The sequence below is a fragment of the Osmerus eperlanus genome, chromosome 5 (genome assembly GCF_963692335.1).
Source record: "Osmerus eperlanus chromosome 5, fOsmEpe2.1, whole genome shotgun sequence".
Taxonomy (NCBI): Eukaryota; Metazoa; Chordata; class Actinopteri; order Osmeriformes; family Osmeridae; genus Osmerus; species Osmerus eperlanus.
Window position 1 is genome coordinate 1,293,032 of NC_085022.1, and position 14,882 is coordinate 1,307,913.

General features: G+C 51.3%; 1 protein-coding gene across 4 annotated transcripts in view; it reads left to right on the forward strand.

Annotated features, from left to right (window-relative positions):
• Positions 1 to 14,882, forward strand: part of phf21ab (PHD finger protein 21Ab) — a 31,842-nt gene that overhangs the window by 2,102 nt on the left and 14,858 nt on the right. For 2 of the 4 annotated variants that reach the window (XM_062460922.1, XM_062460923.1), the window contains exons 2-16: positions 1,052 to 1,172; positions 1,539 to 1,590; positions 1,815 to 1,913; positions 3,203 to 3,235; positions 3,687 to 3,752; positions 7,066 to 7,182; positions 8,518 to 8,763; positions 9,144 to 9,245; positions 11,033 to 11,371; positions 11,665 to 11,766; positions 11,923 to 11,974; positions 12,423 to 12,502; positions 12,860 to 12,920; positions 13,782 to 13,933; positions 14,575 to 14,730. In XM_062460922.1, the coding sequence (XP_062316906.1) occupies positions 1,549 to 1,590; positions 1,815 to 1,913; positions 3,203 to 3,235; positions 3,687 to 3,752; positions 7,066 to 7,182; positions 8,518 to 8,763; positions 9,144 to 9,245; positions 11,033 to 11,371; positions 11,665 to 11,766; positions 11,923 to 11,974; positions 12,423 to 12,502; positions 12,860 to 12,920; positions 13,782 to 13,933; positions 14,575 to 14,730 (1,647 nt within the window). In that variant the 5' untranslated portion in view covers positions 1,052 to 1,172; positions 1,539 to 1,548. The remainder of the gene's footprint in view (positions 1 to 1,051; positions 1,173 to 1,538; positions 1,591 to 1,814; positions 1,914 to 3,202; positions 3,236 to 3,686; positions 3,753 to 7,065; positions 7,183 to 8,517; positions 8,764 to 9,143; positions 9,246 to 11,032; positions 11,372 to 11,664; positions 11,767 to 11,922; positions 11,975 to 12,422; positions 12,503 to 12,859; positions 12,921 to 13,781; positions 13,934 to 14,574; positions 14,731 to 14,882) is intronic. The other 2 variants (XM_062460924.1, XM_062460926.1) reach the window with 2 other exon arrangements.

Consider the following 14,882-nt stretch of genomic DNA (forward strand, 5'->3'; position numbering starts at 1 on the left):
ATGCCAAATCAGCCTGTATAGAAAAGCATATTTTTCATGTAAACCAGAAGGCCAATTTCATTTTTTAAATTATGTGGTTAGGTTAGGGTCTGAACTCTGAAGGTGGAACTATGTAGCATCCTAGCTAGCTGTGGACAGCAGGTGCCTAGCTAGCTGTGGATGACAGGGGCCTAGCTAGCACTGGACAGCAGGGGACGAGCTAGCTGAGGACGGCAGGGGACTAGCTAGCTGTGGACGGCAGGGGACTAGCTAGCTGTGGATGACAGGGGCCTAGCTAGCTGAGGATGGCAGGCGACTAGCTAGCCGAGGACGGCAGGGGACTAGCTAGCTGTGGACGGCAGGGGACTAGCTAGCACTGGACGGCAGGGGACTAGCTAGCACTGGACGGCAGGGGACTAGCTAGCACTGGACGGCAGGGGACTAGCTAGCTGAGGACGGCAGGGGACTAGCTAGCACTGGACGGCAGGTGACTAGCTAGCACTGGACGGCAGGGGACTACCTAGCTGTGGACGATAGGGGACTAGCTAACTGTGGAAGGCAGGGGACTAGCTAGCACTGGACGGCAGGGGACTAGCTAACTGTGGACGATAGGGGACTAGCTAACTGTGGACGGCAGGGGACTAGCTAGCTGTGGACGGTATGGGACTAGCTCACGCTGAACGGCAGGGGACTAGCTAGCACTGGACAGCAGGGGACTAGCTAGCTGTGGACGATAGGGGACTAGCTAACTGTGGACGGCAGGGGACTAGCCAGATTTAGCCGTTTTGGCTCACCTCTGGCTTTGCCTCAACCAGTAGTAGCCTTTCCTATTCTCAATAGTCTATGTAAACCACGTTCAGTTACAGTATGAATTGGGCCACACGTTGCCTTCTGTGATGTTACACTTCTGAATGTCTCCTCTGAACGTGCTGTTAACTTGTTGTTAGCCTGCATGTGACCTTGGCAATGCTACTGTGATGTTTCCCCAGCATGGGGAAGGATTGAGCCACCCTGAATGGACTCTAAGTGGAGTGTTGGGGTGTAACCGGCCGCGTGGCTTTTCTTCTTGTAGGGAATTGGAGAGTGGAGGCCAGTCACACTTCCCGAAGGTGAGGTCACACTGCCCGAAGGTGAGGTCACACTGCCCGAAGGTGAGGTCACACTGCCCGAAGGTGAGGTCACACTGCCCGAAGGTGAGGTCACACTTGGTCTCGTCTGTCATTTTACTGCGCTTGTAATTTCCAAGTTCTTTGTTTACCCTTGCATGCTGTGAGTAAATCCCAACTCTGAAGACAGAATTATTGGCTCGTTTGTCATTGCGTAATGATCCACTAAATGAGATTGCCCCATCCTCCCTTCGGCATCATACCCCATGGCTTCTGAATCATTAAGCTTAACACAGAGGCCTACAGCTGTAGCAGTCACCTCTGCAGTCAGCTAGGGGGATGGAATGTCTTCAGAGTCGTCACAGCAGCATGATCCAGGAGGATCACACCTCCTATTCCTCCCATGACAGCACTCCATGTTGCTAAGGGATAATATCTTGTTTTTCTGTGCAGCGGCTCTTTAATGCTTCAGTTGGATGGTATTCAACCTGGAGACGGCGTGAAGGTAAATCTGGTAACAACTGCATCTAAACACTGTATGGTCGATCTTCAGACGCTCAAACAAAAAGTGTACACGCATATGATCGTGCCTCATTATATAGCGTGCTACTGCACTAAACCCTGAAACATCAAGTATGGTTTGAAATAGGAATGCATAATTTAACATTTAGTGTTTAATAATCTGGTTGAAATTGAATGTTTGTTTTTTTTACTCCTCTCTGGTAACAGGCTGAACGTTTCCTTGGAGCCACTGAAAGACTGACTGGATCAATGATGGAATTACAAACATTACAGGAGGCTCTCAAAGTGGAAATACAAGTCCATCAGGTAGGAAAACCTGAGCTACGCAGCCGAGGGTTGGGAACCAATAGAACTGCTTTGCATTCATACTCAGTCAATCCCCTTAAACAAGATAGGATGAATCTGCAGCCGTGATGTACTTCAGTCCTCTCTGCCCCCTGCTGCTAGTCTGTACCTGAGACCAGGCCTCAGGACCTCGTCTCTGCCCCCTGCTGCTGAGGGGAGCCCAGTGTTTCCCCTACCATTATATTAGGGGGATGCCCCGCCCCCCCCAACGGCCCCCCCCGCCCCCCCCTGGAAGGTCAAGTTAATAATAATAATATATATATATATATATATATTTTTTTTTTAAATAGATTTAAAAAAAAATATATATATAGCACCCGATCACAAAATAATTTAAGGTTACCTTTCCTATAAAACAGGTCTATAGCTTGCTCTTTTATTAAACAAACTAAATGGCCTTATGTTATTTATCTTATTTACACGACGGCGTGTCATTTACATTTAGTAATTTAGCAGACGCTCTTATCCAGAGCGACTTACAGTAGGTACAGGGACATTCCCCCTGAGGCAAGTAGGGTGAAGTGCCTTGCCCAAGGACACAACGTAATTTGGCACGGCCGGGAATCGAACTGGCAACCTTCAGATTACTAGCCCGATTCCCTAACCGCTCAGCCACCTGACTCCCATTTCTGTCTCTACATGGTCGCCCCCCCGCCCCTGGAGCCCATCTCTAATGTCCCAGAATCAGATTCAGAACGTCAGGCTCTGAGGAGTGTTCAGCCTGGCTAGTAGACCTGCTGTCTGATAGGCTGGCCAGTAGACCTGCTGTCTGATAGGCTGGCCAGTAGACCTGCTGTCTGATAGGCTGGCCAGTAGACCTGCTGTCTGATAGGCTGGCCAGTAGACCTGCTGTCTGATAGGCTGGCCAGTAGACCTGCTGTCTGATAGGCTGGCCAGTAGAACTGCTGTCTGATAGGCTGGCCAGTAGACCTGCTGTCTGATAGGCTGGCCAGTAGACCTGCTGTCTGATAGGCTGGCCAGTAGACCTGGCCTCAGCTTTGTGATTGGCCATCCAGTAAACCTGCTCTCTGAGGAGTGGTCAGTCTGGAGGGTAATTATATCTGATGATGATGATGTGTGTGTTCAAACGAGAGCAGGATTTGTTAGTGAAAACTGTACATGACCCTCTCACATTTAGATAGGACGGGTGCCTTTGCTGGTTTTGCTGCAGTTAAAGGTTGAGCCTCTAGGTGTCACTGTGTCCATATAGGTGTGACTGAATCCATCCAACCCTTGTTCTTCTCCCACAGAAACTGGTTGCCCAGATGAAACAAGATCCACAGGTAAAACACCACAACACGCGCACAAACACCACAACACGCGCACAAACACCACAACACACGCACACTCTGTGGCCAAAATCAATTGGTAAAGGTAAATCTTATTTCCAAGTTATCAAAATTTCAGCAGCTGTTCAGTCATGTGTTTTTATTTTCAGTAATTCCCTCAACTGCTTCAGATCGTTCGGAGGAATATGAAATGCCCAAAAATAATGCTACTGTGTTAGGGTGCAGATGAACATAATTACCTTCAAGACCTTGTGAAGAGAGGCTGAAGGGAGTTGCAGAAAACTCATTCTCCCCTTCTTGATTTACAAGGAAAGAAAATGATGGTTTCTGTAGTTGAAATAAACCAATTAGCAAACCTGAAAAAAATAAGGAAAAATAAGACTAGTTTTTCCAGCCGGGCTTGAAAGCTGGCTGTATTGTGATTGGCTCTGCTCTTGTTTTCCAGAATGCTGATCTAAAGAAGCAGCTTCATGATCTGCAGGCCAAGATCACAGCGCTCAGCGAGAAGCAGGTATTTCAGGATGCAGTGCTGACACCAGTATTCCACACTGCCCTACATATGACTACAGACACTCTGAACTGCACATGCAAGTAGCCTGTTGTCTTGTTCCAGCTGAATGTATTCACATTGAAACATGTTTTGACTCTTTTGTCATTGGATCTGACGATCCCGTTGATGTTAGTGGTTAAGACGGAGCGAATAGCTGCTGATTTCAGCATTTTAAAAATCCTTTTAGCTAGGGCTAGGCACATGGCCACACACACACACACATTAGACTGGGAAAGTATAGCCTTTGTTTGTGATGGATGCTGTGAGGCTGTGTTACATTTAGTCATTTAGCAGATGCTCTTATCTAGAGCGACTTACAGTAAGTACAGGGGCATTCCCCGAGGCAAGTAGGGTGAAGTGCCTTGCCCAAGGACACAACGTCATTTTGAACGGCCGGGAATCGAACCAACAACCTTCTGATTAATAGCCCGACTCCCTAACTGCTCAGCCAGCTGACCACCCAAAGGTGCTGGTCAGTGTGTCAGTGCCGGGCCTGAGAGACCTGGTCCAGAGTGCTGGGCCTGAGAGACTTGGTCCAGAGCGCCGGGCCTGAGAGACCTGGTCCAGAGCGTCGGGCCTGAGAGACCTGAGCAGCTCCTCTGATGTCTGTGCAGCTCTGCTCCCCCTGCAGGGAGCCAGCAGGCCGCTTCTGTTACTGACCAGGGATCAGTTCCTCTGATGTCTGTACAACAGACAAGACCAGGACATGAGGGATGGTGCTGTTACTGAGCATGCTGTTTTGGAACGTGTTGCATTCTGGGATTGGTCAATGGAGGATTCTTTCCTACTCTATCTTCTGATTCTTGGTTGGTCCCCAGGGTACACTGTCCCACAGGAACTAACTTGGTACCGGCTTCTTGTGTTCTCTGCTGGTCTTCTGCCGCCTCTTCCAGGCGGCCTGGTTGATCTGCCATGCCCTCTCAGATCAGTGAGAGCCCTGGATCTACCAGGACAGGTTCAGGCATGTCCCAGAGTGCTTTGAGGCGAGTGTATTCTGTCCAGCTGCTGATGGGGTCTGCTGCTCTCTAGCTCTCCTGGTCTAAGGAGACATACCTCTCTGCCTTCATGTTGTTCCTCTTGTCCAGACACGCAAAGAGCAAACCTCTGAAGAAGGTGGCTTTCCTGGATGTGTTGAAGCTGTCTATGGAAAGCAACCTGTTTTGTAGCTACATGCACAACAGCTGTTTAAAAAAAGGGATTCTGCTGTGGAAAAGTTGTGTGTTCTTATTTGAATTATGTCCTATGTCTTAACTACATGCTTACTGGCTTTGCTGTCGTGATAAGATGTTTTAGTGTTGCTTGATAACAACAGGATAGAGGATGGCAGAGCACTGTCATGCATGTCTGACAGTAAGTTGGACCCAAATCAGACCCATGATTGGGTCCACACTAGCCTGCTTCACTCTTAGAGCTCCCTTTGCAGGAACACACATTTAACCCCCACCATTTCCCTCAAATGTCTTATTTTGACTTCAGAAGGTAACAGGGCAAGCAGGGTGTCTAGCTGTCTCTCTGTTTGATTAGCTGTGTTTAGAGCTTCTCTCCTGACGGCTTCCTCAACACTGTTTCCCTGCTGCTGTTTAGATTAACATGGAAATTGTCTTCTTGGCGTGGAGCAGCAGATTTCCCTGGCCTGTCTCAGACCGACAGAGACCGACAGAGACCGACAGAGACCGACAGAGACCGACAGAGACCGACAGAGACCGACAGAGACCGACAGAGACCGACAGAGACCGACAGAGACCGACAGAGACCGACAGAGACCGACAGAGACCGACAGAGACCGACAGAGACCGACAGACGGTCTCAGCTCTACGGAGCTGCCAGCATGCTGAGGCAGAGAGCTGGGATTTGCTGAATCTCCTATTTGTGGATCTGAAAACCCACATTAAGAGAATCTCTCAAGCCAAACCTCTACAGAAGAAATGAAAGCCCTTTATGTCGACTGCAGATAATATGAGAAGCAGCTGGAAGCACGCAAACACACACACTCACACACAACTTCTGCCCCCCCGGACGCTAGATGGTTCTGTTAGCTCCAGGCTAGCAGCACACACTCAGTTTCACACCACTACATACATATTCAATGAGCGATCCGTTTTTCATGGTTAAATATTAGCAGGGGGAGCGAGAGTGTGCGGTCTGTTGTCAGTTGGTCTGGTCATTCCTCTTCCTCTGTCCTGCTCTGTGAGGTCATTCCTCTTCCTGTCTCCTGCTCTGTGAGGTCATTCCTCTTCCTGTCTCCTGCTCTGTGAGGTCATTCCTCTTCCTGTCTCCTGCTCTGTGAGGTCATTCCTCTTCCTGTCTCCTGCTCTGTGAGGTCATTCCTCTTCCTGTCTCCTGCTCTGTGATGTCATTTTGTGTGTCAGGATGGCAGTTTCTGCCTTTGTGGAGCTGGAATTAGCCTGTGCAGTGATTTGGCAACATGGTGAATGCTAATGTGCTCTTTTGCTCTCATGAGAGTCTGTTGTCAGAGCGAAAGGTCACGAGGCTGCTTCATGTTTAAGCTGCTGAAGTGTTTTTGATCTGAAAAGAAATGTCACATGAGGCCTTTGAATAAAACACAGAAACCCCACATGGCTTTCAAGGGGACACAGCCAGAGGGCTGCTTTATCAGCCTGTCCTCATGTGTCAGAGGATGTTGTCATATTAAAGTTCAAAGTTCAAAAGCTTAATCGTCCACTTGAAACAGAAATTAAAATGGCCCAGATAGTTGTACAGATAATGCTGCAGTGTAAAATACGACTTCACCACAATGAGGACTATAACCTCTCCTGTACTCCCCCCTCCTTTGAACACTCCTTTCTCTCCTCTCTTCTCCTTCCCTTTTTCTACCTCCTTCCTTCTTCACCCCTCTCTCCTCTCCCTCACCCCTCTCTCCTCTCTCCTCACCCCTCTCTCTCCTCTCCCTCACCCCTCTCTCCTCACCCCTCTCTCCTCTCTCTCCTCTCTCTCCTCTCCCTCACCCCTCCTCTCTCTCCTCTCCCTCACCCCTCTCTCATCTCCCTCACCCCTCTCTCCTCACCCCTCTCTCTCCTCTCTCCTCACCCCTCTCTCTCCTCTCCCTCACCCCTCTCTCCTCACCCCTCTCTCCTCTCTCTCCTCTCTCTCCTCTCCCTCACCCCTCCTCTCTCTCCTCTCCCTCACCCCTCTCTCATCTCCCTCACCCCTCTCTCCTCACCCCTCTCTCATCTCCCTCACCCCTCTCTCCTCACCCCTCTCTCTCCTCTCCCTCACCCCTCTCTCCTCACCCCCCTCCCTCTCCCCCTCCCAGAAGAGGGTAGTGGAGCAGCTGAGGAAGGAGCTGCTGTTGAAGCAGGAGCCGGAGGTACTCCAGGCGCCCTGCTCTCACACCCTGCCCACCAGCCTGCCCTCCCCTGGGCTCAAGCAGGTAGGTCCTCCAGGCGCCCTGCTCTCACACCCTGCCCACCAGCCTGCCCTCCCTGCCCATCAGCCTGCCCTCCCTGCCCATCAGCCTGCCCTCCCTGCCCACCAGTCTGCCCTCCCTGCCCACCAGCCTGCCCTCCCCTGGGCTCCAGCAGGTAGGTCCTCCAGGCGCCCTGCTCTCACACCCTGCCCACCAGCCTGCCCTCCCTGCCCATCAGCCTGCCCTCCCTGCCCACCAGCCTGCCCTCCCTGCCCACCAGCCTGCCCTCCCTGCCCACCAGCCTGCCCTCCCTGCCCACCAGCCTGCCCTCCCTGCCCATCAGCCTGCCCTCCCTGCCCATCAGCCTGCCCTCCCTGCGCACGCTCACGGATCCAAAACAGTCACCGCAATCTCCCCATGCTAAAACACACTTCTCTAACATAGTGTGTATAGTCAATAGTATTAATATTATTGCCATTAATTAAACTACAATCTGATCATTGAGTCACACCATCCCTCCACGCCTCCATGCCACCCTAGAACTACCTCTTGCCACCCTCTTGCCCCCCCAGGTGAGAATGTCTAGACCCGCCCCTGCCTCCAGTAGTGCTGGCTCTGCTCTGACCAGCAACATAGTCAGTAGAAAGACGAGTCTGAGCTTCACTCACACAGTGTGAGGAGGGAACAGACATGGTCAGTCTGCCTGTAGTGATTGTTGTCTCTCCTGTGATATCTGAACAGCAACGCCCAGCCCTGGTTTAAACCCTTGTCTCCTGTTCTGAGGTTTATCTCCTGCTTTCAGAGAAACAAGGCGTGTCTTACTGGCAGGTCTCCCATGGCGTTAGATATGATCTGAGCTCGTCTGCACCAGGCCTCTCTGTTGGCTGGCTGCATAAAGCTGTGACTCAACTGTGAGGTCAGAACTGAGGTCAACCTGGAAGGCAAGAGAGAGGGAAAGTAGAACTGAGGAGAAACTATCTGTAACTTAAGAATGTATGTATTTTCTTATTTTTTATTTCGCATGTTCATAACCCTGACAGCGGTGGATGTTTCATGACACACTTTTAGAAAACAGCGAATCTGCCCCCCCCCCACTTCTAATGAAGAAAATCATGTTAACGGTCTCCTCCTCAGTCCCACCCACATTTGAAAACAAACCGACGCCCTGGCTGTAGAATGTTCCTCCAGGGTCTCCCTTTGGCTCTCTGTTCCAGCCTGTTGTGATTTCTGATCCCAACACAGCTCTCCTGCTGACGTGGCCTCTTGTCTCCCTGTGTGACCCCTGTGTGACCCCCGTGTGACCCCCGTGTGACCCCTGTGTGACCCCTGTGTGACCTCTGTCTCCTTGTGTGACCTCAGACTCTGACTGTGACGCCGGTCCTCACCACTAAGCCTCTACCTCTGCTGCTGAAAGCTGCTGCATCGCCCCCTGCCTCTCTCCTATCCCAGCGCCCCACCATCGCCATGGTCACTGCCCTCAGCAACAACACCAAGCCGGCTGGCAACACAGACTTCCAGAACTCTCCGGTCAACCTTCAGGTGTCCAGCAGGCTGAGCGGTCAGGGTTCTGACCCAGTCAGGCTGATGTCCAAGAACACGGTGGTGGTAAGTCACCAGCAGCCCTCTCACCGCCATCTCATCCTCCTGTTTCATCTGTTTCATGTTTTCTCTTGGGTATTATTGAGAAGGGGGTAGTGTTTTCTAAAGATTGTTTGTGGTACTTTTCTGTCTTTTTAAAATACAAAGGTGAAACATTTGACTTCTGTGGTGCACATACTTTTACAAATGTAAAATGGTTCAAGTAGAGACCGTGTTTGTTGAGAGTGGAGCTGCTTAGAGGCTGTGGTGTTTGTGGTGGCCCAGGGCACCTTGGAGTCAGTGATATTTCCCCTCAGTTAAACAAGCCTGTATGAGATCTTCACAGTCCAGTGTGTTGAGATGCTTCACAGTCCAGATATCCAGACCTTGCTGTGGTTTTGTCCCAGGTTCAGACCACCACCACCACCACCTTCTCTACCCAGCCTATCAAAGTTCCCCAGTTTGTCCCTCCTCCTAGACTGACGCCTCGACCCACCTATCAACCACAGGTGCGTCCTGGTCAGACCCGCCCCCTAACCCTGATCCCACCAATCAGTGTGTGCGTGGCCAGTCAAGGCGTTTCACACCGTCGCCACTGGAGGGCGACAGTGTACACGAGCACATGGATGTACTAAAGAGCTTCTGTTAGCTCGGTCCCTCAGCTTTACAGAGGCTGTTTCCCTTGTGCTGCTTTCTGATCCTTTCCTACTGTCGTGATTTGCTTTTCGGTTTAAATAAATTCCTGTCTGTGTGGGTAATGACTTTTCCCTGCTGATGTTGTGTGTCTTGTCTACTCTTGGTTGTGAAAACTCGTTTATTTTCTGCAGCTTATCGATGTTTTGTGTTCTGGCTGCGTGGAACTGTGGTTTTAACCCTCGGTGTGTGAGCTCTCTGATTTGAGTTGTGTGGGCACTGCCCTCTGATCTGAGGTGTGTGTGATCACTGCCCTCTGATCTGAGGTGTGTGTGATCACTGCCCTCTGATCTGAGGTGTGTGTGATCACTGCCCTCTGATCTGAGGTGTGTGTGATCACTGCCCTCTGATCTGAGGTGTGTGTGATCACTGCCCTCTGATCTGAGGTGTGTGTGATCACTGCCCTCTGATCTGAGGTGTGTGTGATCACTGCCCTCTGATCTGAGGTGTGTGTGATCACTGCCCTCTGATCTGAGGTGTGTGTGATCACTGCCCTCTGATCTGAGGTGTGTGTGATCACTGCCCTCTGATCTGAGGTGTGTGTGATCACTGCCCTCTGATCTGAGGTGTGTGTGATCACTGCCCTCTGATCTGAGGTGTGTGTGATCACTGCCCTCTGATCTGAGGTGTGTGTGATCACTGCCCTCTGATCTGAGGTGTGTGTGATCACTGCCCTCTGATCTGAGGTGTGTGTGATCACTGCCCTCTGATCTGAGGTGTGTGTGATCACTGCCCTCTGATCTGAGGTGTGTGTGATCACTGCCCTCTGATCTGAGGTGTGTGTGATCACTGCCCTCTGATCTGAGGTGTGTGTGATCACTGCCCTCTGATCTGAGGTGTGTGTGATCACTGCCCTCTGATCTGAGGTGTGTGTGATCACTGCCCTCTGATCTGAGGTGTGTGTGATCACTGCCCTCTGATCTGAGGTGTGTGTGATCACTGCCCTCTGATCTGAGGTGTGTGTGATCACTGCCCTCTGATCTGAGGTGTGTGTGATCACTGCCCTCTGATCTGAGGTGTGTGTGATCACTGCCCTCTGATCTGAGGTGTGTGTGATCACTGCCCTCTGATCTGAGGTGTGTGTGATCACTGCCCTCTGATCTGAGGTGTGTGTGATCACTGCCCTCTGATCTGAGGTGTGTGTGATCACTGCCCTCTGATCTGAGGTGTGTGTGATCACTGCCCTCTGATCTGAGGTGTGTGTGATCACTGCCCTCTGATCTGAGGTGTGTGATCACTGCCCTCTGATCTGAGGTGTGTGGGCACTGCCCTCTGATCTGAGGTGTGTGTGATCACTGCCCTCTGATCTGAGGTGTGTGATCACTGCCCTCTGATCTGAGGTGTGTGTGATCACTGCCCTCTGATCTGAGGTGTGTGGGCACTGCCCTCTGATCTGAGGTGTGTGTGATCACTGCCCTCTGATCTGAGGTGTGTGGGCACTGCCCTCCCCTTGACTTCCAACATGATAACTATCAGCTGAGAGACAGGGAAGTGATCCTCCTCCAGGATCTCAGAGCCCTACACTGGCATTCCTCATCAGGAGCTCCTGACGTGTGTGTCCTGACCTGTTCCCCCGGCCTCACTCCCTCCTGCCCCCCCCCAGGTCCGCCAGAAACCCGCCGCCCCCAACAACGTCCCCATCGCCCCTACCCCGCCCCCCCCCATGATGGCGGCCCCCCAGCTGCTGCAGCGACCTCTGATGCTGGCCACCAAGCTGAGCCCCAACTCGCTGGCCCCCTCGCTGGCCCCCTCTGCCGGCCCGGTGCACCAGGTCCGCATCGTCAACGGCCAGCCCTGCGCCGCCGCCGCCGCCCACACCCAGCCGGCAGCGCCCGTGGCGGGCATCGTCATCGCCACGCCGGCCTCCTCCGCTCGCCTGGCCACGCCCACCCACACGCTGCAGGTCAGCGGCCTGCTCTCAGACCACAAGGTCCGGACCATGGTGGGTGGCTGGGGCCGGCCGGCTGGCCCTGCCTTTGACAATGTTTCTCCGTTTTTATTGTGGTGTGTTGTCTGTTAAGGTTTTCATTTTTAATGTATACATTTTTGGTTTTATATGTATTGCTGTATCCATTTGGAGGGGTTTAAATGTATTAATGTGTACGTTTGTGTGGCGTTAAGTCTTCTGTACCTTCTAGATGCTCTGTAGTCCGTCACTGTGGACAGAAGCCTCTGCTGGATGAATATGATGTAGAATGTCCTGTTCAGTTGTCTGAGAGTTCATGTGTTCCCCAGACTGTTAAGGCTCAGCTGGGCCCAGAACAGAGGCTGCAGGTCACCTCTGCCACCCCCCCTCTCTCTCCTGTGGCCAGGCCACACAGAGAAGACAGCCTGCAGGTCAGAACCTCACCCTTCACTTACGCCATAAATAGATGAGAAAAAACTTTTATTTCAACTTGTTTACTTTCAAATGTTGTGTATTTTGGACGGTTCTGTCCAATCTGGAAGTCAAACAAAGAAGTTGTTTTAATACATTTTCAATTCTGTTCCTAGAAAATTGCCTTCATGGTGTCTCTTGGACTTGTCACTCATGACCACCTCGAAGGTAAACGTCAGTTTGTGTACAGATGTTTGTCTTGCTGTGTGATTGTCAGGATGATAGCCAGGTCACTGCTGCTGTGTGTCAGGATGATAGCCAGGTCACTGCTGCTGTGTGTCAGGATGATAGCCAGGTCACTGCTGCTGTGTGTCAGGATGATAGCCAGGTCACTGCTGCTGTGTGTCAGGATGATAGCCAGGTCACTGCTGCTGTGTGTCAGGATGATAGCCAGGTCACTGCTGCTGTGTGTCAGGATGATAGCCAGGTCACTGCTGCTGTGTGTCAGGATGATAGCCAGGTCACTGCTGCTGTGTGTCAGGATGATAGCCAGGTCACTGCTGCTGTGTGTCAGGATGATAGCCAGGTCACTGCTGCTGTGTGTCAGGATGATAGCCAGGTCACTGCTGCTGTGTGTCAGGATGATAGCCAGGTCACTGCTGTTGTGTGGTTGCAGAGATCCAGAGCAGGAGACAAGAGCGCAAGAGGAGAACCACAGCCAACCCTGTTTACAGCGGAGCAGTGTTTGAGCCCGAGGTAGATACACCCCTCACCTCCTCATCTCACTCTCCTCACCTCCCCTCTCCTCACCTCCTCCCCTCTCCTCACCTCATCTCATCTCCTCTCTCCTCACCTCCTCCTCTGTCCTCACCTCCTCATCTCACTCCTCACTTCCTCTCTCCTCGCCTCCTCATCTCACCTCCTCTCTCCTGACCTCCTCCTCTCTCCTCACCTCCTCATCTCACCTAACCTCCTCACCTCCTCATCTTACCTAACCTTCTCACCTAACCTCCTCACCTCACTTCCTCATCTCACCTCCTCATATCTCCTCTGTCTGTCCCTGTTATATCAGTATTCACCCATCTGTGTGTGTGTTTGTCCCTGTTGTCACAGAGGAAGAAGAGTGCGGTGACCTACCTGAACACTCCTCTCCACCAGGGGACCAGGAAGAGAGGTCAGTTCAAACCTCAGACTTCACTGACTGCACACCTGCACACACACCTGTTCCAGCCCCCTGGGGCCCTGTGCAGTGTCTGTGCAGACTATAGACATGGCCTATATAGGGTTCCTGTGAATGCACTTGAAATGTTAATGGTGGGAACTGCTATGACAGTATAACATGTACACACAAACCTTTCTGCTGATCGCTCTTGTCTCTGGTTCTGAATCCTGTCACTGTTCTAAGCATTCAGTCGATGGTCTAACTTCTTGCTTTGCTCTCAGTTTCATCCTCTAGTATATGATTGTCAGATTTGTTCATACAGAAAAGTTGGTTTGAGATATGCCCTTTGTGCCTACATCACCTGTTTATTCACTTGCGCACGTTTAAAAACCTTGCTAATATGACTGATAAAGATTCGGAATCCCTGTGCATTTAACAAAAAGCAGTGCAAGAGCAGGGTTCAGGTATGATAACATCTGACAAGTCTGGTTTTCCTCTGAACGACCTCACTGGGTGTGATGATGACTTCCTGTTCCAGAAGGATGGACCGTTCCTCCTCCTCTCTCTCCTCCTCTCTCCTCCTCTCTCTTCCCCTCTCTTCCCCTCTCCTCCTTTTTCCTCCTCCAGACCCCCTGCTGCTTTTGTGTCTCTGCTCCCTGGCCAGCATGTGGCGCTCTTTCTGCACTAACTCTGCTCTCTGTGCTTTTCCAACATCTCCTCCCCCCTTTAATCACCACCCCACCCACCCACCCCACGCTAGCCAACGAGGACTCCCTCTCCAAGGTATGTCGGTTAGACGACTCGTCTGTCTGTTTTTTTTCCCCCCTTTTCCATCTTTCTTTTTCTTTTGTCGTCTTGTCTCATGTCACCCAGGTCGCCCTCCTAAACACAGCAGTGTTCCTGAGCTGGCTGTCCAGCCCCCAGCCTCTCCCTCCAGCCGCCCCGCTGCTGAGCGGCCAGACGCAGGCCTCCCCCTCCCTGTCCACCCTCACCCTCTCCCCCTCCCCAGCCCCTGCTCTGGGGACGTAAGTAGCAGCTGGAGACAGCAGATACACCCTGGACTACCCAGGCCCCCCCCTCCCCCCTTACTGACCTCGCCCCCCTCCCCCCCGTTAGGTCACCGGTTCTGAACACAGGCAGTAAAGACTATCGGGGAAGTCCGATTGGCCTGTCATTCATATATTTTCTACACAATGCCCTCGCCACACACATACCTGTCTTCCCATTGTATGATTCATCATCCCATCTTTTTGTTTCTGATGCAGTCTTACAAAGTGAAGTGTTCCTCTCCCTGTGCCCTTGCAGGAAAATATAACATCTTGATCAGTGACCTTTGTGGAAAACTAGCTTTTTTATGAAAGAACATTCATAAAATATTTTACACGATTCATTCTGAATTGTGTAAAATATTTATTTCAAATTATCCAAAACGTTTTACCTTGGTCTGTCAACAGCATATTTCTGATATACCTTTACCCCTCATAACCTCCAGTAGTTAAGCTGATCTTTAGAAATATAATCTATAAACTATATAACATCTATAAAATAAAAAACAACAAGAAAATCCAGAAGTAAATGAGCCCCCGCCACTGCCCTGCCTCTCCTCATCTGATTGGACAGGCCCAGACAGGGCAGAGGAACTGATTGGTGCAATTCTTCCTGACAGGGAGACATCCATGAGGACTACTGCACTGTCTGCAGACGCAGCGGACAGTTACTCATGTGTGACACGTGTTCACGTGTCTTTCACCTGGACTGCCTGGAGCCACCACTGAAAACCATTCCTAAAGGCATGTGGATCTGTCCCAAATGTCAAGACCAGGTAAACACAGCGGCCTACTGAGCCCCGACTGTAGGGGGCGGGCCCAGACGCCCAGGGTGTCAGACCTGGAGAAGCGAGGAAAGTTTTACCAAACGGAAGGAATGTCACAGAAGTGGCAGTGGCAGTTGCTAAATGGGTACTAAAATGATGAT